Source organism: Gopherus evgoodei, chromosome 2, assembly GCF_007399415.2.
Source record: "Gopherus evgoodei ecotype Sinaloan lineage chromosome 2, rGopEvg1_v1.p, whole genome shotgun sequence".
Lineage (NCBI taxonomy): Eukaryota > Metazoa > Chordata > Testudines > Testudinidae > Gopherus > Gopherus evgoodei.
The window spans coordinates 257,908,001-257,931,429 of NC_044323.1; the positions used below are offsets into that span (position 1 = coordinate 257,908,001).

The window sequence follows — 23,429 nt, forward strand, 5'->3', positions numbered from 1 at the left end:
CAGGGGCCAGAGACATTCCACTCTCTGCACCCAGAGGAGCTTGTGACTAGTGTAGGCAATGACTCTGTGCTCCTCAAAGGAGTAGGATAGGGTGAGCTCATGTCACTACTTCACTTCCAACCAGTCAATGGAGCTGGCTCTGAATCATCATTATTATTATTGTTGTTATGGAGTACACTCTACGCCTTATAAAAGAGTATGTTTGTAGCTATGGTTGCTCTCCCCACCTTTCTCGGAGGACTTAAACTTTGCCTCAGGAGCAATGGCTCTTTGGGGCTTCTGCTTGGGTGGTGCACATCTTCAGTACCCCCTGCTGAGGGTTCTGCCTTGAAGGCACAATCAAACTCTTGATTAGTAGTATTAGCTGTGACAACAGCTAAAATCTGTCTTTTTTAAGTGTTGCTCTAAGCAGTGATGTCTATCTAAACATTTCTATTTGATGAGATCCTATGAAGTCATAGCCAAATGCATAAAACTCTAGTGAGTAAATATACCACTTATGCCACCATAATGGCAGGCTTTATAAGTAGCTGACATTTACCTGAGCAGTGAGCCATGTTGTTTTATATAATGCAGCTGGTACTTGCGTGACTAAGAAAACATTCTTTCAAGTCCTACAACACAGTATTTATATCTTACAATTTCCATTTAGTCTTTTTTATGAATTTGAAATTAATTAGTACTTTTTTATTTTGTGTAAATATGCTAAAGCCTTTTTAATGGTAATGGGGATTTTTTTTATAAGTTTTTACACAGAAAACTTGGAAGAAATTCTGATTCTCAACCTTTTTCTAATTGTCAAATATAATATTGTTTCATAGGGGCACAATTTTGTTTTAACTCATGTATTTCTTTTGGATTCTTTAGACTATAAAGAATTAGTTGAAAAAGTGTAGTTTGAGCCTAGAAATCGTTATTCAATTTTTTTCCCTTCACATATTCCTTTGGCACTTTGTCAGATGTGAGTCATCATTTCTTCGGAATGGACACCTGCTGTGCTTTCATGAGTGATTACTCTGTTAAAAGTTAACTTGGCAGGTTTTTTATAATTCCGCTTTTTGAAATCATGTTTAAATAGTAATTGTTTGCTGCCACTGAAATGGAAATACTTGGGACATGGATATAATAAGATAATATAATATTTTCCTTCACAGGTTTCCAAACAAGAACAGAAAAAAATGGATATATCTGATGGAGGAACAGTTGAAACTTCTTCACGTTATAGTGGTGCCCAAGACAGTGGCATTGGCAGTGACAGCGTTAAAATCAGAATCGTTCAAATAGAACAACATAGTGGCACCAGCCAACACCGCATTGCACGTCCTTCCCGACAGTCTTCCATTGTGAAGAACCTGAACTTCATTCCCTTTGATATTTTTATTACAGCAAGCCGGATCTCCTTGATGTCTTATTTGTGTACTCCTTTAGCTAAATCTAAATCATTGCAAGATCAGAAAGATGGTGAGAAGATAAGCAAAAGTTCATTAAACCTTCCAGAAACAGAATCACATGGTAGCCAAGACACCAGAAAGCTCAGTCAGGCATGTATTTCATTGGTAACTGCAGATGATCTCTTGAACAGTAACAATTCTTTGCCCAATGGGAGAAAAACAGGTCTACTATCACTAGAAAGTCTTCATGCTTCCACAAGGTCATCTGCTCGACAAGCCCTTGGTATAACTATTGTTCGACAGCCTGGTCGCAGAGGAACTGGTGACCTCCGGTTAGAACCTTTTCTGCACCTTGTTGTATCCCAGCCTTCTGTACTCTTGAGCTGTCACCACAGAAAGCAGAGGGTGGAAATATCAGTGTTTGATGCTGTGCTTAAAGGAGTAACCTCAGACTACACGTGTACAGGTAAGATAATTTAAAGTCAGGAGGGTGTTAACAACTGCCATAACAATAAGGCTTCCTCAAAGTTTCAGAGATGATCAAACAGAAAAGAGCTGATAGACTAGACAAGACATATTAATTTAAAAAAAAAAGTTAAGTTTATATTCCATACTTGAACCAAATTTAAGAATAGAAGATGATTGAAATGAATAAAGGTTTAACCTTCAAGAAGCCAGTTCTTATTTATTCAATATTGTTTTCTCAGCCCCAGAAAAATAAGAGGTGCTGTCATAGTATTTTAATGTATCAGGAGTTTCTGAACCAATATGATAAGCAATGAGTTGTAAGTCATGTTTTTTTCATAAAGGGTATTTTTATAGCTGAAAACCATTATATTTTCCCATATTACTCCTCTGCTAAAATTAGAAGCAATACTTTCAGAAACACATGGTATTTTGATCATAAACTTTACAAAAATTATAGTAGTCTTCTAAATGATGTCTTAATAGTGTTAAATAAAACAGAAAGCAAGATGTGTAAAATCATTAAATTGAGAAAACTTTTAGCAAACTTTTTATAAAGAACTATTTAAATTGCAAATCAGCAACTTCATGACATACCTATCTACTACATACCACCTCCCCAGCAGGGTCTTTAAAACTCAGGATGGGGATTGGTAGTGGGAAGGTTTGACTTCAACTCACTGTAAGGAAGAGGAAGGAAGTAGCACCTGCCATGGGGGAGGGATGAAGAAGGAGTAGATCATTCTTATAATTTCTTCTCCTCTTGAATCAATGATGGACCACTGTCAGACATAATCACCAAAGATGGAGTAGAAGTGACTAATCCAGTTGTGGTACAGGGTGGGTACGATGCTTCCTCTTAAGTATTCGACTTCACAGAGGTATTTGAAAAATTATTTCTCCTAAGCTAAATAGCAGAATTTCAGACATAATTCACCAAATTCCTATTTGTTTCAGAATTTTTTTGTATAACCCTAATAAATGCTAACTTAGCAAATAATATATTTTAGGCTCTCCCTCAGCTAAGCAGTAAAGTATTATGAGAGTTTCCTTTCCCTAGATGAAGGCGGTCAATTGTTGGCTTTTCTGTAGATGTAATATTTGCTGTATTTCGTGTGAAGTATTTATAACAATGAAAAGTCACTTTTTTGATTAAAAATGTATTTGTCTGCCTATGAAATGTTAGGAAAGGGAGAGAAAATAAGACAGAAAATATCATATAGCCACTGTATAAATCCAGTGTATGCCCACACATTGCATACAGTTCTGGTTTCCACTTCCCCCCAAAAAGACGTTAGAATTGGAAAAAGTACAGAGAAGGGCAACAAAAATGATTAGGGTATGGAACAGCTTCCATATGAGGAGAGATTAATAAGACTGGGACTTTTCAGCTTGGAAAAGAGACAGCTAAGAGGGGATATGACAGAGGTCTATAAAATCATGAATGATATAGAAATGGTGAACAAGGAAGTGTTATTCACCTCTTCACATAACACAGGAACCAGGGGTCACCCAATGAAATTAGTAGACATCAGGTTTAAAACAAACATAAGGAAGTTTTTCTTTATGCACAGTCAGCCTGTGGAGCTTGTTACAAGGGGATGTTGTGAAGACTAAAAATATGACTGGTTTCAAAAAGAAGTTAGATAAATTCATGGAGAATAAGTCCATCCATGGCTATTAGTGAAGATGGTCAGGGATGCGACCCCATGCTCTGGATATCCCTAAACCTCTAACAGCCAGATGCTGAGACTGGACTACTTGATAAATTGCTTGTTCTGTTCATTCCTTCTGAAGCATATGGTACCAGACACTGTCAGAAGACAGAATACTGGGCTAGATGGACCATTGGTCTGACCCACTATGGCCAATCTTACATTCTTACTGTGAGTGGCATTGCAATTCTGCCCTCTACCAACCACCAGTGGGGCAAGAATGCCATGAGACATTCCATTAGCCCACTAGGATATTAGGGACCAAAATGTGGGCAAATCAGGACCCATACAGGTGAAGCAAGACTACCCAAAGAAACTGTTTCCAGGCCTAGACCTTGGGGAGATTATTGATCAGATGAGGTCTCTGGATGACATCATTATTTCTTCTCTCACCAAATTTCATACAACACATTTAATTTTCAAATAGTTTAATAAAGAAAAAATACATTTTTACCCAGCTGCAATGAATAGTTACTGTGCAAAATAAGACCTATCTAGCATTTAAATGGTTGTTTGTGGAAGAGATTAACACAAGGAAGAAACAGCCATCGAATCTTCCTTTCTTTTCTTTACTAAGAGATTACGATAGAGGGAGAACGTAAGGAGGTAGAAGGTTCCCTGGTTCCCTATCTCCATCCTTATTTTCTCTTCTCTCTTTTGTTTTTCTAATTCCAATTCCCATTTTCCTCTCCTCTGCTTTTCCCATCTGTTGCTCTCCTTATCTCTTTACAAGAAATGCTGCCTCAGGACTTTTGCTGGGAGACTGGTGGTGATCTCCCTGTATATTTATTATATACTACCTGATATACTTGTGGGGGGTACTTATTATAATGCACAAGTTGGTCCCAGCTGTGCCTGGTTGCTGGAACCATTTACAGGATAAGAACGTAAGAATGGCCATACTGGGTTAGACTAATGAACCATCTAGCCCAGTATCTGGTCTTTCAACAGTGACGGGTGCCAGATGCTTCAGATGGAATGAACAGAATAGGGCAATTATTGAATGATAAATCCCCTGTCGTCCAGTCCAAGCTTCTGGCAGTCAGCGGTTTAGAGATATCCAGAACAAGGGGTTGCACTCCTGGTCATCTTGGCTCATAGTCATTGATGGACCTATCCTCCATGAACTTATCTATTTTTTTTTAAATCCAGTTATATTTTTGTCCTTCACAATATCCCCTGGGAATAAGTCCCACTCTGCATTGTGTGAAGAAGTAATTTATTATGTTTGCTTTAAATTTGTTTCCTGTTAATTTAATTGGGTAACCCCTGGTTCTTGTGTTATGTGAAGGGGTAAATAACACTTCTTTATTCACTTTCTCTACACCATTCATGATTTTATACACCTCTATCAGATCTCCCCTTAGTCATCTCTTTTCTAAGCTGAACAGTCCCAGTCTTTTTTCTCTCTCATATGAAAGCTGTTCCATATCCCTAATCATTTGTGGTGTTCTTCTCTGTACTTTTTCCAATTCTAATATATCTTTTTTTTGAGATGTAGCAACCAGAACTGCACATAGTATTCAATGTGTGGGCATACCATGGATTTATATAGCAGCATTGTGATATTTTCTGTCCTCTTCCTAGTGGTTCCTAACATTCTTTTTTGACTGCTGCTGCACATTGAGCAGATGTTTTCAGAGAACTATCCAGGATTACTCCAAGATCTCTTCCTTGAGTGGTAACAGTTAATTTAGAACCCATCATTTTGTATGTGTAGTTTGAATTATGTTTTCCAAAGAGCCTTACTTGCATTTATCAACATTGAGTTTCATCTACCATTTTGTCGCCAGTTGACCCTGTTTTGTGAGATCACTTTGTAATGCTTCACAATCAGCTTTGGACTTACCTATCTTTCCTAATCTTCTATCATTGGCAAACTTTGCCATGTCTCTGTTTCCCCCTTTTTCCAGATCATTTGTGAATATGTTGAACAGCACTGGTCCCAGTTCAGATCCTTGGGAGACCCTGCTATTTACCTCTCTCCACTGTGAAAACTGACCATTTATTCCTATCCTTTGTTTTCTGTCTTTTAAACCAGATACTAATCCATCAGAGGACCTTGCCTCTTATGCCATGACTGCTTGGTTTGCTTAAGAGCCTTTGGTGAGGGACCTTGTCAAGGGGATTCTGAAAGTCCAAATACACTGTATCAACTGGATCACCCTTGTCTAAGGCTTGTTGACCCCTGCAAAGAATTCTATTAGATCATTGAGTCATGATTTCCCTTTACAAAAGCCATGTTGACTCTTCCCCAGCGTATTTTGTTCATCTACGTGTCTGATAATTCTGTTCTTTACTATAGTTTCAACCAATTTGTCTGGTACTGAAGTGAAGTTAACTGGCCTGTAGTGCCAGGATTGCCTTTGGAACTCTTTTTAAAAAGTGGCAATCGCATTGGCTGTCCACCAGTCATATGCCACAGAGGCAACATATCAAACTTAGTAGTTCTTCAGTGTCATATTTGAGTTCCTTTAGAACTCTTTGGTGAATACCATCTGGTACTGGTGACTTGTTACTGTTTCATTTATCCATTTGTTCCACATCCACCTCTACTGATACCTCAGTCTGGGACAGTTCCTGAGATTTGTCACCTAAAAAGAATGGCTCAGGTGTGGGAATCTCTCTCACATTCTCTGCAGTGAAGAGCGATGCAAAGAATTTAATTTAGCTTCTCCTCAGTGGCCTTGTCTTCCTTGAGTGTTTCTTTTAGTATCTTAATTGCTCAGTGGCCCCACTCATTGTTTGGCAGGCTTTCTGCTTCAAATGTACTTGAAAATATTTTCGCTGTTAGCTTTTGTGTCTTTTGCCAGTTGCTCTTCAAATTTTGGCCTGCCTAATTATACTTGTACACCCTGCTGCCCTCCCCTCATGTGGGATGCAAGGGGGCTATAAAAGGAGAGTGAAGTGAGCCTCCGAATGTTCCAGGTGTAGGAACCCTCAGCCCTCTTTCCTCAGCTCCCTTAAAGGGGGCTAAAAAAAAGAAGAGTTGGCTCCACGCTGTACCAGATGCTTAGGAGCCCCAAACCCTGCTTCCTCAGCTTCCTTAAGGGATACTTTCCTTCAAATCCCTTTTCAGTCCATTTTATCTGCTAACAATATCCTTTCCAGAATGAGCACCTGCACTGGACATCTGCCACAAGTTTTAGATACTAAATTGTGATATTATAATCTAACTCCCCTACTTCATTCCCCTGGGCCCAGACCTTCTTTGGGGAGGGCAAATAAACTATCCCATCTTGTCAAAACTGACAGTGAGGGGAAAATTCCTTCCCAGACCCCAAGGAAAAGGGTGACTGGTGTAATGCCTGCAGCAGGTCATGAGGAAACCCAGTCCTTTTGCAAATTTCAGGGTGAGTGCTGCCTGCCCAATCCCAGTAAAAGAGGGTTTCTCTGGGGCTGCATAGAGTGTAAATACCCACAAGTTCTTCCAGTCAGCAGGAAGGGCTGGACTCAGCTGCTTTGTGCCCTTGCTGTCCATTCCTGTAAATTTCCCTTTCTACCCCTGTTGTAAGGGTGCCCTTAAAGGGGCAACATCCCTTTTCTTCTGGACAGACAAGACCCCTTCCTCCCATGGTGGCTGCGGTCAGCACATTGTAGTAGTTAGTGCAAACATAGAGCCATCAATAAACAGGGTAATTTTGCTGCCTTGTTTGGCTTTTTTTAAAGTCTGCATTTTAAAAGCCATAATAATTTTAAAAGGCTTATTTAGAATTTTTAGTGACTTCTGCCAGTAAATGATAGTTCATCAATATAGTTTCAAAACCAAATACCATCTATAGAGATGTGGTTGACCAGAGGAAAGCAATCAAGAGAAATGTAGTAACTTCCTGCCTGTGTCAGGTTAATGGTTGAACTGTTTGAGGAAAGATAGGCCAAATGCGATGAAGTGATAAAATTCAAACCCTTTATGAACAGATATTATTCTTCATCTCTTCATATCAAATTATATCAATACATTATTTAGATCTAAAACAGACCCTCAGATACTCATGTACCACTACCATTGACTTAATGAGAACTGTGCCTTTTTGATCAAGACATTCAGGTGAATGAAGATAGACATGGATGGAATTAAGAAGGCCACAACTTTATTAATTATCACTATGGAATGATGCTATACACCCACCTTCCCTGTCTGTCATATACCAGGCACTTCGGTGGATCGAGTTTGGGAATACAGGGCTCCCACCTTATAACCAGTAACTCAGAGTAGACCCTCTTCAGCTTACTCCTAGAACATAGCTCACTTCTGAATTCTCTTTCCCTCCCTCAGGTAGAGATTACCAGGTGGAGACCTCAGTCTGCAAAGACTTGAGATCTCCCCTTTTCCCATAGGCAAAAGGTGCACCAGAAAAATCCCAGCTCTCCCTTTACCCCTGCAACCTGGTCCTTTTGGCCTTTATCTGTATTGGACACTGGCCACATGTTGCGATTCCTAACATTACAAATTTCTAATACTAATTTCTAAGTTCTACTACCTGTAACGAAACTGTTCCTCCACGATTCTGTGAGGAAGGTGAAAAAACCTATGTAGCCTCTGCCAGTTTGGCCCAATGGCAAAAATACCTTACTGATCCCCAAACAGGTGATTGATCAAATCCTCAGCATCCTAAAAATACTGTTCCTATACTATGAATACAGGAAGGGCAGCTAAAGGGAAGAAAAGCTCCTCCTCCCCCCCAAACCCCAGTAAGAGGTTTAAGCTGATGAAGGATTGGGGAGCCAATTGGGCCAGTGAGTTCCCAGCTTCCTCCTGGCAGGAGAATGGGAAGCAGGGAGAAGGAGGGATCAGACTTCATTCCCAGGAATGCACTCTCTCACTTCTTTATGAGCTGTCTTTTCCACTGCTGGTGCCATCAGTCTTCTTACCCAGTAGGGAGAGGGGGAGGTTGTGTCAGGGCAGAACATAGGACCTGATTCTGCACCAGTCAAGTCAATGTTAAAAGTTTCATTAATTTTAATGAAGAAGAATTGGGTCCTTCGTAGAGCTGGGGGAAAATTTTCAGAGAAAATCTTTTTTACACTGAAAATGCAGATTTGGGTTGACCATAACATTTCACAAATGTATGCTGATTTTGGCTAATTATTTTGGTGGAAGAAAATTTCTGAAACATCGAAGTGAGCTGTTTCAACATTGTCAGGCTAGATTCACAAGGAGATTGAGAGTGTCTACAGTGCAGTTAATAACCCACGGCTGGCACATGCCAGCTGACTCAGCCTTGCAGGGATGGGGTTAAAGGGCTGTTTAATTACAGTGTAAATGTTTGCTCTTGGACTGGAACCCAGGCTTTAGGACTCTGTGAGGTTGGAAGGTCCCAGACTGAATGTCTACACTGAAATTAAACAGCCCCTTAGCCCAAGCCCCATGAGCCTGAGTCAGCAGTGTAGACATACCATTAGGCACCATTCACAAAACTTTGACAGCACGCACACACAAACTAGCCTAGTGGTTAGATCACTCACCTGGGATGTGGGAGATCTAGGTTTGATTCTGTGCTCTGGAGCAAGGACTTGCACACAGATCTCCTGTATCCCAGGTAATTGGCCTGATCACCAGGCTGTAGGGTATTCTGGGGTGGGCTTTTCTCAATCTCTGCTGTTTGAGTGGTTCCGCTTTGTATAAATAATTAAGTATTGCTTGGAGCAGGGACTGGAATTGTGGTGTCTCCCTTCTCAAGGGAGTGCCATAACCACCAGCAAGTCATTCACTGTCTTGGTCCAAATAATGTTTAATTATGTATAATTACAAAGTGGAACAGTTTGAAGAGGGGTGATTGAGAAAAACACACTCCAGAATAGTCAATAATTTTGTGATTAGGGCACTCACCTGGCTGTAGAAGACCTATGTTCAAGCTCTTGCTCCAGACAGGGATTCAAACCAGTCTCTCCTATGTCCTGAGTGAATGCCCTATCCACTGGACTATTAGAGCAGTATCAGCACCACTTTTTGCTCCTCTTGAGTTTTATGAATCTAATCCTTCATTTCCAAGTTTCCTTTGCTTTCATTTACAAATAAATAAAGATTAAAAATGCATGAAATTGGAAGAAAACATTTCAATCAACCCAAAATGATTTTTTCTGACTTTTCAATTTGCCAAAAATTCCAAAACATTTTGGTTGCAGGTTGACCCAGAAGGAAAAGTTTTTTTCCATTTTTCAGAGCTACGAGCTAACTGATCGATCAGTTAGTGAAACAGCTCTGGTCCTTAGTGTCTAAAAGTAAAGGCTGGGATTTCCAAATGAGTATAAAAGAGTTAGGCACCCAAGTCCCAGTGCCTAATGGCCATAAATGATCTTGAAAATCCCAGCATAAAAGCATAAAAAGATACCAAAATAAAACCAGTATATGGCTTAAATAAAATAGGTGATAGTGCTGTGATATAAAGTTTGTAGTGCTTCTTCTTTGGGAAGACCTACCATATTCATAACTCATGGTTCCATCACTCATGATTAACACCATCATCCCAATGTGGTAACTTGGTGGTTTTTCAAATTATTTTTATTTCTGGGATCTACCACACATTTTTTGAGGGCAAATTGCCATGAACTACATTATTTATTGTGATAAAATATAGCATCGGGAGCTTTGCAACACATTTCTTAAACTGCTGCAGTCAGTCAGTATGATTGATATTCAGGCGAATTTCTTTGACATATTCTGACCACCTGCTAATAGTTTTGTCTAAAAGACATGCATGTATCTTCCAAATAGAAGAACAATATAAAGTTTATTGAAGGAAGCCAATTAGCTTCTGTTTTCTCTGTACAACCATTTACTGTATTCCTTCCTATATCTGGGATTATTGGAAAAGAAAACTAGTGTTTAAATTACATATTACAAACGAGTGCTGTTTTCATTAAATCTTTCTAGTGGAGGTACAGTTTATATTTGTGTATGTTATATACAGAGAGAAAGAGAAATGTGTAATGGTGTGCTATAAACTTTTACTTGACACTCGTTTGCAGTGTCACCATTACTCACAACTGGCAGAATCATGAGTGAGTTATGCAGGCATCCCAAATAAATGCCAATAAAACCTTTATGCCCCCCCAAACTCATTATGCATTTCATATATACCATCTGTGTTACAGGAAACTATTTTAGGAATGTTTTGAAAGATTGGATTGAATATATTTTTGTGTCCCTATAAAGGCAGGCCCCTTAGTTACTGTTAATCCAACTGCACTGGACTCAGGTTTTATAAAAACCTATAAAATAATTTATCTCTCTTCTATCGGGGAAAAAAAAGAATACAGATTTAAAGTCCATCTCTTAGAACGTTGTAGGAGAGGAAGCAAGAGTAGTGTTCTGTTATGAAGCTAGAAATCTCTCATTTCTCATGCAGTATAGCTCCTGAGACATGTTCATGTGTAGAAAAGTTGTTATAGTCCAAACCTGAATTTTGTCCATCCTCACTTGGGTGTAATTTTGTGGGATATTTCCATTTGTAGAACAACAAAGAAATGTTTTTTTTGCAGATTGATTTAGATAACAATGATGACTCAGGGGTTCAGAATGTTCTAAATCCCCAGGGAAATAAATTAAGACTAATAGTTGCCAGAGAACAATGAGGTGGTCATACATATATGATAAATTCATGTTCTACAATATATTACATGGATATTACCTGTGCGTATGTGGTGTATATGGTATGTATAAACACACCTGCATACAAAGTCAAGTCATACTCATTGACTAGTTTATTTGATTAATTTTGTAGTCATACTGTTTATGGAATGGTATGAATAATTAGTGAATATGCTCAACTTTAAAAACAATAGGAACATAAGAACAGCCATACTGGGTCTGACCAAAAGTCCACCTTGTTACCTCAGTTTCCCTAGAAACCAACCCAGGGTTAGACTTATATTGTTTTTATTAAATGTGGCTGTTGGATCAAACAGAAAAGGGATGGGGTTTATTCATGCACGCACACATTCATTGCATTCATACCCTCATGTACCCACACACTCACACAGGTGGAGAGTTACCACAGACAGCAGAGGAAGCTGAGAAGCAGAAGCGTAGTAGATCTGGTGTGTCCGCCTGTGGTCATGGATCCAGGTCGGCGAGCAGGTCAAGAAGCAGGGGGCTTGTGTGCATGCCTTCTTCCTTTTTGGAACTGGGCGGCTCCTGTCACATACACTGAGTTTCTCTTCTGTGTCCATCACTGAGAAACATTCCCAGGCCTCGTTCCTTTCATGCATACCAGGTTCTTCTTTTCTTTACAGCACCCCACGATTGCCTTCTCAGGGCAGATTACATCAGACACACCTGTCTCATGTCTCCAGGCTCTATTCTCCTTGCAGTTCCTCTCCGCCCAGTCCCACATACACTCCCTTGTTCACACTCCCTTATCTGCTTCACACACTCCCTTGTTCACACTTTCTCTGATTGCGTGATGGTGTATTGCAAAGCTTGGAGGTTTATACAAGTGGCAACTGAAAAGGTTACAAAGTTTGCAAGGGTTACAAAGCTTAAAAGGCTATGCTAACAATAACTAAAGTTACAAAGTTTGTAAAAGGTTGCAGAACTTAATGATCCTCCTAGCAATGACTGAAAAGTTACAAATCTTACAATCGCATTCTGCTGGATTGAGCAGAGGCTTTACATAACATTTCCTGCCCCTTGGTCACCCAAATTGTGGTTAACATCCAAAGAGGGACTTGGTGCCTCCGCTCATCCATGCCAGTACTTCAATTGCCGGAAAAATTCCGGATTTTCATTATATGTAGCATGTCCACAATAACAGAAATACATATCAAAAAGTTGACTGGAGGATGTAACAATGAGTGTCAAACAGCCGTTATCATATACTACTTTTAGATGAAAATCAGAATATTCGGTGGAGAGGTAAACATCAGTAAAAAGGTAGTTATAAGCTTGATGTATCAGAGGCTTCTGGACGGAGGTGGCCACCATGGGGATAGGTGTGTGACTGACAATTTGGCAAGATGCGGAGGGGTGTAGGGAGAGGGAGGGGTCCGGTTAGAGTTAAAAAGGGCTGTAAGTATGGTATGTTGCTGTTCCCTGCCTGATGTGGTATCTTCCCTTTTCCTAAACACCATATACCATAATGCTAGCAATTGGACAGGCGCTACAAGACAAACATAAAACTTGAAACACAAAAACACAGAACATAAGACAACGTAGAGGTTTGTCGCGATGATGCACCATGGTATGTTTCAAATGTCCTTCAGCTTGTATCAGCTCTTTCTGGTGCTCTGAAAAACAGAAGCTGCAAAAAAAAAATGAAATGTTGTCAACTGTAGGCTGTCGTAGAGAGGAACATGGAATCGGGGTGGTTCCCCATACAGGCTTGAGCTGTCCCCGATGGACCCACTTCCCATTATCAGGATATCGTCCATGGGGCTGTGGCTGCAGCTACGGGAGCAGGAGCAGCAGCGATGGGAGCAGGAGCCTCAGCTCTGGGCTGACCAACCACTCTGGTGGCCTGTCACGCCACTTCCTGCCTCCACACTCGCATAGCCATCTGAACATCTTTGGGCAACATTGCTGCAATAAGCCTAAATTCGGCTGTTGGAACCACAATCTCAGGTCCTGGAGATCACCCCCCCACGCATGGGCCAGATACCGTCCAGTTAACAATCCCGCTAATACCAGTCTCTCCACAAAGATGTCAGGGTCCTCCCTGCATACTGGCGGCTGACCTCATGTAGTGCTTCTCCTTGAGCTAAATTGCAAACCAGCACAAATGGGAACGGCCACCGTCCGCCTGCCTGTGTCCACAGTGTGATTCTCATATTGCACCCCGGTACTGTGGATGCCGTCCTCAACAGCTTCCTAACTTCCTCTGGGTTTAACCCCTGATTCTCTATTGCCATCAGAAACTGATACGTCCATTCCAAGAATGTGCTTGCCTGGGCTGACCCTAACCACTGAGCCAGAGAAGTTATCTCTGCAGGAGTCAAGGCTATTTCCTGCGTAGTTATCCCAGTTGCGGGTCCGGGGCTCCCTCCTTGGGCCGGGGGGGCCATGTACAGCTGCTACCGGGGCTGGCTGAGCTCCCGGCCCATCTGGCGGCCATCCCAGGTCGGGATTGTGCCATATGTCCCCGTCCTAGTCTCCGGGGTCATATCAGAGCAGCGCCTTTGTCCCCGATGCCAGGGGGCCTGCTTCTCTCCCGCCCAGATGGGTCCCCTTCTCTAGCACCAATCCCCGCAGACACACCACCTGAACCTCCTGTTCAGCTCTCTCCGTCACTTTGACAGCGGAGATTGCTAGCTGTTGACAACTTGCCCCTGCCGCTCGTGCTTGTGGGATGAATGGGCTGGTTGAACAGCTGGAAGATCAGAAGAGCTTCCCTTACAATTGTATTCTGCTGGATTGAGCAGAGGCTTTACATAACACATCTAGCCCCGTGTCCTGTCTTCTGACAATGGCCATGCCAGGTGCCCCAGAGGGAATGAACAGAACAGGTAATCATCAAGTGATTCATTAAACAAAATGTTAGCAAAAGTATTTTTCATTATTTATCAAGCTCAGTCCATATGATAAACTGGAAAGACATGATGAGTGCATTTATCAGGAACTGTTGGTCACCACACCTGTCCTGTGCCCATTAATCCAGCACCCCTGAAACAATTTATCAGATATCAGACTTTTGAACAGCTTCCCCAAAATGTAAACATTTTCTAAAAAAATTTTTCATGTTGATAAGGCCTCAACTGGAGTATTGTGTCAAACAAACAAACATTTTGCCCATGGTGAATTTGGAACCATATATCCAAATACCTAGGTTGCAAAGTAAGAGAATAATTACAGCTAATAGATTTTTGTGACACCTACAATCCATGCACAGAATAGGTATGGCACAGACATCACTAGTGCAGACGTTCCAGTATTTCATTTCCAAGGTGAATTAATCCTGCTCTTGATGGAGCAAATCTACCATGCAGAGAGTAATTCAGGTGTCATGACTCTTCAACTCTTGGCTTTTCTGTTACAAATGCTGACAAGGATGCTAATTAGTGTGATGTTATGTGGACTTTCATCATGTCACCCAGCAAAGCATTAAACTTATGCTTAAATGCTATGTTAAATCATCATTATTCATTAAGAGACAACCAATTCATTTGAAAGGAACTTTGGCCCAGTGCATAGGGCATTGGAGACTGGGTCTAGAGAACTGGGCTCTGTTCCTGGTTCTGCCCTGACTGGCTCTGTGATCTTCCCATCTCAGTTTTGCCATTTGTACTATGGAAGAAGAGGAAGAAAGTCAGTATAGAAAAACTAAATATTGTTGTAACTATTTTTATTTATATTATCATTTAACTTTGAGACAGAATGAAAGTAAGACATTCAGTACAATTCTATCCATATGTCAGGCAATATATCTGTCCTATTTTCTGGTTTGCCTAGTGCTTACATGTACCTGATTGGCTACTTAATATGGGTCTCATGTTGAGTGGATTCTAATCTGAACAGGTTCAGTGCGAAACTGACAAAATATAGATTCCAATTGCAGCCTGTCCATGTGTAAAGGCCATGCAATAATTTTTAAAAACCTCCAAAAATAACTTTTCTTTACATCATAATGTAATGATTTGAAAGTCTAATATCATGTGTGCCAGAGCTAAGAGCAAAAGACTTATAGCACTGAGAAAGAGAGATTCCCAGTTCTGAAATGGGATAAAGCACCTGTTTCTAGCCATTACTGGTTGTGATGTCATACCTTAATCTTGTCACCAAATTACTAACACCGCAGACCAGTGTAAATTGTGGGTGGGGGAGGAGAGGCATAGGGAAGTCATTATGTAGTTTTGGAGAAAGAAGGAAACATTTATGGTACAAGTTATTCATTTATTTTTATAGTGGCAGCTCTGTCATGTAGCAAGTGGAACTATGTGACATTGTAGACATAAAATGTTATCATCATTAAATGTTTTCACCTTCAGTTTGTAAGCAAAATAGACATCTTGAGTCATTATTAGTCCAAAGAAATCCAGACTGACACAATAAACCTTGTATATGTCTTAATTTTGTGAGAAGTATTGAAAAGCATTAGAATGCAGTAACGCCAGAAAAGTCTATCCCGTCTTCTTTGCAGACAGCTAATTTTTAAAAGGGAAAGTGCAGATATTTCTCACAGGCAAGTTATAGTGGGAGAAGAAAGTAAGAAATGTGTGTGGATAGGGGAAAGTGAGTGAAATTTAGTGTCAGCATCTCTGATATTCACTGCAAAATCTTCTTCAGGATATATATTTTTCTTGTTTTTTATTCATAAACATCTTTGCTGCTAAAGAAAAACAACTAGGAAAACAATATGTCCTTGTTTGTCTGAAAGGGTCATTACTGATTTTGTACCGTCATGGGTATCCAAAGGAATGAGGTGAGACCACATAATGAAATATATCCAACATATGTTAATACAGCCAGAGCCCACCCACAGCAGTGCCTGCCTCGCCCAGAGCTAGCAACAGGTGGCCCACTCCCCAAAAGAACAATTTCCATTGCCCCAAGCCTCTCTCTGAAATCACACCCCCTGCAATCCAGCTAGTGGCAGAGGGGGTACTTGTTACAGTGTCATAACTATGGGCATGTGGAATTGTGGTTGTGTGTGGATATTCCACTATACATTTCTGCTTTGTCCAAGTTTTATTTTTGTAATTGTAAATCTTAATTACTGTGATGGTTCTGAGAGCCAGGGATAGGAGTTTCATATAAAAATAAATATCCTAAAAAATAAATAATACTGACTGCTTAATACCTCCTGTTAAAGGTGATGGCTGCTTTGTGAGATGTCCTGTGAGCTGGTTCCTATTTTAAATGTAAAAATAAAGCAACATTTTCATTGCACGCTCACCCTGCTTGGAACAAAATCTAAACAAAAGTTACATCTTCTGCCAGCACCTTTATTTCTCACAACTGCTTACTGGCCAACCCCATTTAAGAAGAAGTGTCAGCAGTTGTTTTTAACATAATATTATTAAATATGCTTATAAGTATTTTTAAATTCATATTTGTTTTGTTTTGGGTAATGCAGTCCAGATTTAGTAGCCTTGTTTCTTAAGCATGATTCCCAAGACATTTTTGAAAAATATATATTTTTTGTGTTTGTTTATGTATTTCTGTTTGTTTTTAGAGAGATGAATGTGCCACCTGGTAATTTGTAAAGTAAAGAAATTTCCCAAGAAATATTTGTTATGCACAGAATGTCTCCAACTTCCTCCAAAGAACCATTTCAAAGACAGCTATTATAAGGCCATCTAAAGAGCAATCTTGATCATAGTGAGTGCATTTTTTTTTCAGTCCAGCCTTCTAATGGCACAAGGGTCCACTCAGAGTGAACTTAGAGGCTCATCCTTGCTATAGTTGGGGGCCCAAGCAAAATAGGGTGGGGCTGGGGCCATGTCAGGCAGCTTCTCCAGGCAGCATCTGCTGGTGGACTCATGTGGTATACGAATAAGATTTTAAAATTCCATGCACTGGCAGAATCCTTGAAGAAATCCGTTGCAGTGCCACCTGGTTCCCTTAGAGTAAATTCACTTTCCAGCACAGCTGCATCTAAGGATATATATGGAAGCACAAATTGGACTACCTGGAACAGCACAGATTAAAGTTTGCTATAGATAACTGCATTCCTTAGTCTTTCAAAAAGTCTGTGAACTTCCTATCGAAAGGTATTCAATGAATGCTTTGGAAAAATATGTCCCAGAACTTAGCCGTAAGCTGACAGAAGCCCCAGTCATGGACTCGGACCCCATTATGCTATGTGCTTTATCAGGGCCAGTGCTTCCATTTAGGTGACCTAGGTGGTCACCTAGGGCACCAGGATTGGGAGGGCGGCATTTTGCCGCCCTTGGCAGCAATTCAGCGGCGGGGGGGTCTGTCCACGCTCTGAATCGTCATCGGCAATTCTGCGGCGGGTCCTTCACTCACTCCGGGACCCGCCGCCAAAGTGCCCTGAAGACCAGGAGCGCAGAAGGACCCCCCCTACCGCAGAATTGCCGCCAGCAACCGGGAGCGTGGAAGGACCCCTGCCTAAGGCACCAAAAACCCTGGCACCACTCCTGTGCTTTATAAACCCAGAACAAAAAGACAATCCCTGGCCCACAGAGTTTGCAATCTAAGTACAAGACAAGAGACAACAGATTGATACAGACAGACCAACAGGAGAGTTCAAGAAAACAGTGAGGGTATATTAATCAGCACAATAGGCAGTGATCTCAGAACACCAGCAGCCAAACCATTGTCAAGTTTTCTGGAGGCATCATGGCAAAGAGGTCTAAGGAGAGTTTTGAAGGAGCATGAAGAGACATGAATCTTTAGCGCATCTGACATGTAAATATCTTGCGATGCTGGCTAAAACAGTGCCATGTGAATGCCTGTTCTCACTTTCAGGTGACATTGTAAACTCATAGACTTTAAGGTCAGAAGGGGCCAATGTGATCATCTAGTCTGACCTCCTGCACAAAGCAGGCCACAGAACCCTACCCATCCACTTCTATAACAAACCCCTAACCTATGCCCGAGTTATTGAAGTCCTCAAATTGTGGTTTGAAGACCTCAAAGCTGCAGAGAATCCACCATCAAGTGACCCATGCCCCAAGCTGCAGGGGAAGGTGAAAAACCTCCAGGGCCTCTGCCAATCTGCCCTGGAGGAAAATTCCTTCCCGACCCCAAATATGGCGATCAGCTAAACCCTGAGCATGTGGGCAAGACTCACCAGCCAGCAGGAAAGAATTCTCTGCAGTAACTCAGATCCCATCCCATCGAACATCCCATCACCGCCCACTTATCTGCTGATAACCAAAGATCAGTTGCCAAAATTAAGCTATCCCATCATGCCATCCCTTCCATAAACTTATCAAGCTTAGTCTTAAAGCCAGATATGTCTTTTGCCCCCACTACTCCCCTTGGAAGGCTGTTCCAGAACATCACTCCTCTAATGGTTAGAAACCTTCATCTAATTTCAAGTCTAATCTTCCTAATGTCCAATTTATACCCATTTGTTCTTGTGTCTACATTTGTACTAAGCTTAAATAATTCCTCTCCCTCCCTAATATTAATCCCACTGATATATTTATAAAGAGCAAGCATATCCCCCCTCAGCCTTCTTTTGGCTAGACTAAACAAGCCAAACTCTTTGAGTCTCCTTTCATATGACAGGTTTTCCATTCCTTGGAATTCATCCTTCTTAAACATGGGAGAACAGAACTGCACACAGTATTCCAGGTGAGGTCTCACCAGTGCCTTATATAATGGTACTAACACCTCTTTATCTTTGCTGGAAATACCTCGCCTGATGCATCCTAAAACCGCATTAGCTTTTTTAACGGCCATATCACATTGGTGGCTCATAGTCATCCTGTGATCAACCAATACTCCAAGGTCCTTCTCCTCCTCTGTTGCTTCCAACTGATGCGTCCCCAATGTATATCTAAAATTCTTATTATTAATCCCTAAGTGCATGACCTTGCACTTTTCACTATTAAATTTCATCCTATTACTATTACTCCAGTTTACAAGGTCATCCAGATCTTCCTGTATGATATCCCGGTCCTTCTCTGTGTTAGCAGTACCCCCCAGCTTTGTGTCATCCGCAAACTTTATTAGCACATTCCCGCTTTTTGTGCCAAGATCAGTAATAAAAAGGTTAAACAGGATTGGTCCCAAAACCGATCCTTGAGGAACTCCACTAGTAACCTCCTTCCAGCCTGACAGTTCACCCTTCAGCACTACCCGTTGTAGTCTCCCCTTTAACCAGTTCCTTATCCACCTTTCACTTTTCATATTGATCCCCATCTTTTCCAATTTAACTAATAATTCCCCATGTGGAACCGTGTCAAATATCTCCTGCAAATTGTAATCAAACTTGTTTGTTAGAGCGATTGGCTGAACAAGAAGTAGAACTGAGTGGACTTGTAAGCTCTAAAGTTTTACATTGTTTAATTTTTGAATGCAGTTTTTTTTTTTTTTACATTTGTAAGTTCAGTGATAAAGTGATTGCATTACAGTACTTGTATTAGGTGAATTGAAAAATACGATTTCCTTTGTTTTTTACAGTGCACATATTTGTAATCAAAAATAAATATAAAGAGCACTGTCCACTTTGTATTCTGTGTTGTAATTGAAATCATATATTTGAAAAATGTAGGAAACATCCAAAAAAATTTAAATAAATGGTATTCTCTTATTGTTTAACAGCACAATTGATCACATGATTAGTCACGATTTTTTTAAATTGCTTGACAGCCCTAATTATTCTTGTTTTATAGATAAGGAAAACAGTTCACAGAGAGGTTAAAAGACTTACCCAAAATCCCACTGAAAGATACTAATAAAGGTAGAATTTCTCTCCTACTAGAAACACATTTAAACCTACTTCTGGCCACATTTAGACCTTTATACTGCAAAGAGCTCCACGCAGGTGGGCCCATGTGCAGAGGAAGGACCTTAGAATACATTGCAGGCTGTATTTCCTTTTTCCAGCTTTTCCACTGTGTGCATAGCCATTAATTTCCCATACACTCTTGAAAGGAGAATGCCATGGACAGTCTGTGAGGTCAATTTTATATTGTTTTTTCTCCTTAAACAGGTGTTTGTGTTGGAGAGTATGACAGGTCCCTTACAATTGAAAATATTCCAACCCATGTTTCTCTGTAAGATTAATGGCAGATGAACTTCTCATACGTCGTACAAAGCTCTAAATTAACAGTATCAATTTAGGAAAAGGACTTGGGCATCAGTGCAGACAACTCGGTGAAGACCTCTGCACAATGTGCAACTGCAGTCAAAAAAGTAAACAAAATATTAGAAGGTATAAACAATGAGACTGAGAGTAACACAGAGAACACTCTAATGCTATTATACAAATCAATGGCTTTCTCTAATCTGGAATACTGTGTGTAGTACTGGCCACTACACTTCAAAAAAGGATGTTGGAGCAATAGATAAAGCTCCGAAATAGACAATGAGAATGATTAGGGGCATGGACAACTCTCGCATTCATAGATTCATTGATTCTAAGGCCAGAAGAGATCATTGTGATAATTTAGTCTGACTTCCTGTATAGCACATACCATAGAACTTCCACAAAATAATACCTACAGCATATAGAATCGTAGAATCATGGACTTTAAGGTCAGAAGGGACCATTATGATCATCTAAGTCTGACCTCCTGCGCAATGCAGGCCACAGAATCTTAGAAAACACCCTATCTTGATTTAAAAATTGTCACTGATGGCAAATCCACCATGACTCTCGATAAATTGTTCCAATGGTTAATTATTCTCACTGTTAAAAATGTATGCCTTATTTCCAGTCTAAATTTGTCTAGCTTCAACTTCCAGACATTGGACTGTGTTATGCACCTTTCTCCACTAGGCTGAAGAGCCTATTATTAAATTTTTGTTTCCCATGTATGTACTTTTATAGACTGTAGTCAAGTTACCCAGGAACCTTCTCTTTGGCAAGCTAAATAGATTAAGTTCCTTGAGTCTGTCATTGTAAGGCATGTTTTCTAATCCTTTAATCATTCTTGTGGCTCTTCTCTGAACCCTCTCTAATTTGTCAACATTCTTCTTGAATTGTGGGCACCAGAACTGGACACACTATTCTGGCAGTGGTTGCACCAGTGCCAAATACAGAGCTAAAATAACCTCTCTGCTCTTACAGAAGATTCCCCTGTTTATGCATCCCAGAATTCCATTAGCACATTTGGCCACAACATCACATTGGGAGCTCATATTCAGCTGTTTATCCACCACAGCCTCCAGATTTTTTTTCAGAAACAATGCTTCCCAGGATAGTGTCCAATCCTGTCAGTATGGTTTACTTTCTTTGTTCACAGATGTATACATTTACATTTAGCTGTAATAAAATGAATATTGTTTGCTTGCATGCAGTGTACCAAGCAATCTAGATCACTGTGCATCAGTGATCTATCTTTTTCATTATTTACCATTCCCCCAATTTTTGTGTCATCTGCAAACTTTATCAGTGATGATTTTATGTTTTCTTCCAGGTCATTGATAAAATGTTAAATAGGGCCAAGAACTGACCCATGTGGGACCCAACATGAAACAGACCCATTCAGTGATGATTCCTCATTTACAGTTAAAGATTGAGACCTATCAGTTAGCCAGAGAGGGACTGAAAAGATTTCGACAATTACCTTAGAAAGGAAATGAATAAGAAGGGATACAATAAAATAATCCAAAACGATGAATTTTATAGAGAAGATAGACCAGGAGTAGAGCTAGTAGGAGAAATACCGACAAACTGTTTTTTTCCATGGGAATTTGCAGATTCATCAAAAGCAAAAAGAACAAGAGTACTTGTGGCACCTTAGAGACTAACAAATTTATTTGAGCATAATCTTTCGTGGGCTACAGCCCACCTCTTCGGATGCCTCCGAAGAAGTGGGCTGTAGCCCACCAAAGCTTATGCTCAAATAAATTTGTTAGTGTCTACGGTGCCACAAATACTCCTGTTCTTTTTGCGGATACAGACTAACAAGGCTGCTACTCTGAAACCTATCAAAAGCAAAACGTTTTGTGGAGATAGTTCGATTTCACCAAAGTTACAACAAAAATATGCCTGATTTCCTGCCAGCTTGCGTATCCAGCTTCTTGGCAGCCTGCCTGGCAAGCTGATGGTGAGTCTGGAGGTCCTGAGTGTCCCAGCTGCCACACTCCCAGGCTCAGGCTCCTTGGCAGTTCAGGCTCTGAGAGCTGAGGATCCTTTCCCTTTCATAAAGACTTTTGAAATATTTGGGTTTTGTCCCAAAATGAAACCAGTTTTAGAAATAGTTAAATCCTCCACAGAATAGAATTACCTTTTCCTGCCCACCTCTAATCAGGAGTTCTTATTTTTTATCTTTCTCATAGCACAAGAATAGGGGCATTCTGTGAAATCAAAAGTCTGAACATTCAAAAGTGAAAAAAGCACAACAGAGTATTAGATGGTACGTGGTATCATTGCCAAGAATTTAGCGAGATTCAAAGAGGGGTTGGATTTATAGATAACATTATTGTTATCCATAATTAGTTAATTCTAAAATAAGAGTTTTGGAAAGGTTATAAAACCTCATGTGTCAGAATTTAAACCCATTTCTAACTATTAGGTATCAGGATGAGTTTTTGATTGGGAACAGGATAACCACATTTGTCTACTTCAGAGTTCACCTACCTCTGACGTATCTGGTACTGACCCCCATCAGACGGGATCCTGGACTATTTCCATACAAGGTTTGATCTACTATGGCAATTCCCATGTACCCGAGTTTCACACTCATTATGGTGAATCCTATATCAGATTTTTTCTATAGGAGGCAGCTTCTGGCAGAGACGTAATCCATTCATTTTCAGTTGACAGAGCCTCTGATTCTCAGTGTCTCAAAATTACCATCTTGGCTATCAGTACATAATAGTTATTCATATGCTTTTTATCTTTGATGCCACAGAGTAATCTGTCACATCATGCAGTAGATAACATGTCTGACTCTCTTCTCTCTTTTCCCTCTTTGTGTGTTTCCTCTTCTCCTGTCCACTTTTCAGCCCTTCTGCTTTCCCCCTACTCCCTGCCCCTGCTGGTTCCTCAGTAGTCCTCCTGCCCTCTCCTTTTTACTCACATTTCCATCCCTCTGACTTCCAAGGGCTTTTATTCAAACAAATAACTACAAATCCAAGTGTTGATTTTTGAGGGAATCATAGGAAATGGAGGTGACAGTGAACTATTATAGTACTTCATCTAGCCTAGTTCCCTGCCAATGCATAATTGTTCCCTATTGTACATTTTATAGTGTTTTCTTCATTCTATTTTTAAACATTCTAAACCATAGTGTTTCCACCAGTTCCCTGAAGAGATTATTCCATATTCTAATAAAT

At 40.4% G+C, this 23,429-nt stretch overlaps 1 protein-coding gene across 5 annotated transcripts in view; it reads left to right on the forward strand.

The window, feature by feature from the left end:
- Window positions 1-23,429, forward strand: part of VPS13B (vacuolar protein sorting 13 homolog B) — a 928,813-nt gene that overhangs the window by 730,620 nt on the left and 174,764 nt on the right. For all 5 annotated transcript variants that reach the window (XM_030553556.1, XM_030553553.1, XM_030553555.1 and 2 more), the window contains one exon: window positions 1,155-1,857. In XM_030553556.1, coding sequence (XP_030409416.1) covers window positions 1,155-1,857 — 703 coding nt within the window. The remainder of the gene's footprint in view (window positions 1-1,154; window positions 1,858-23,429) is intronic.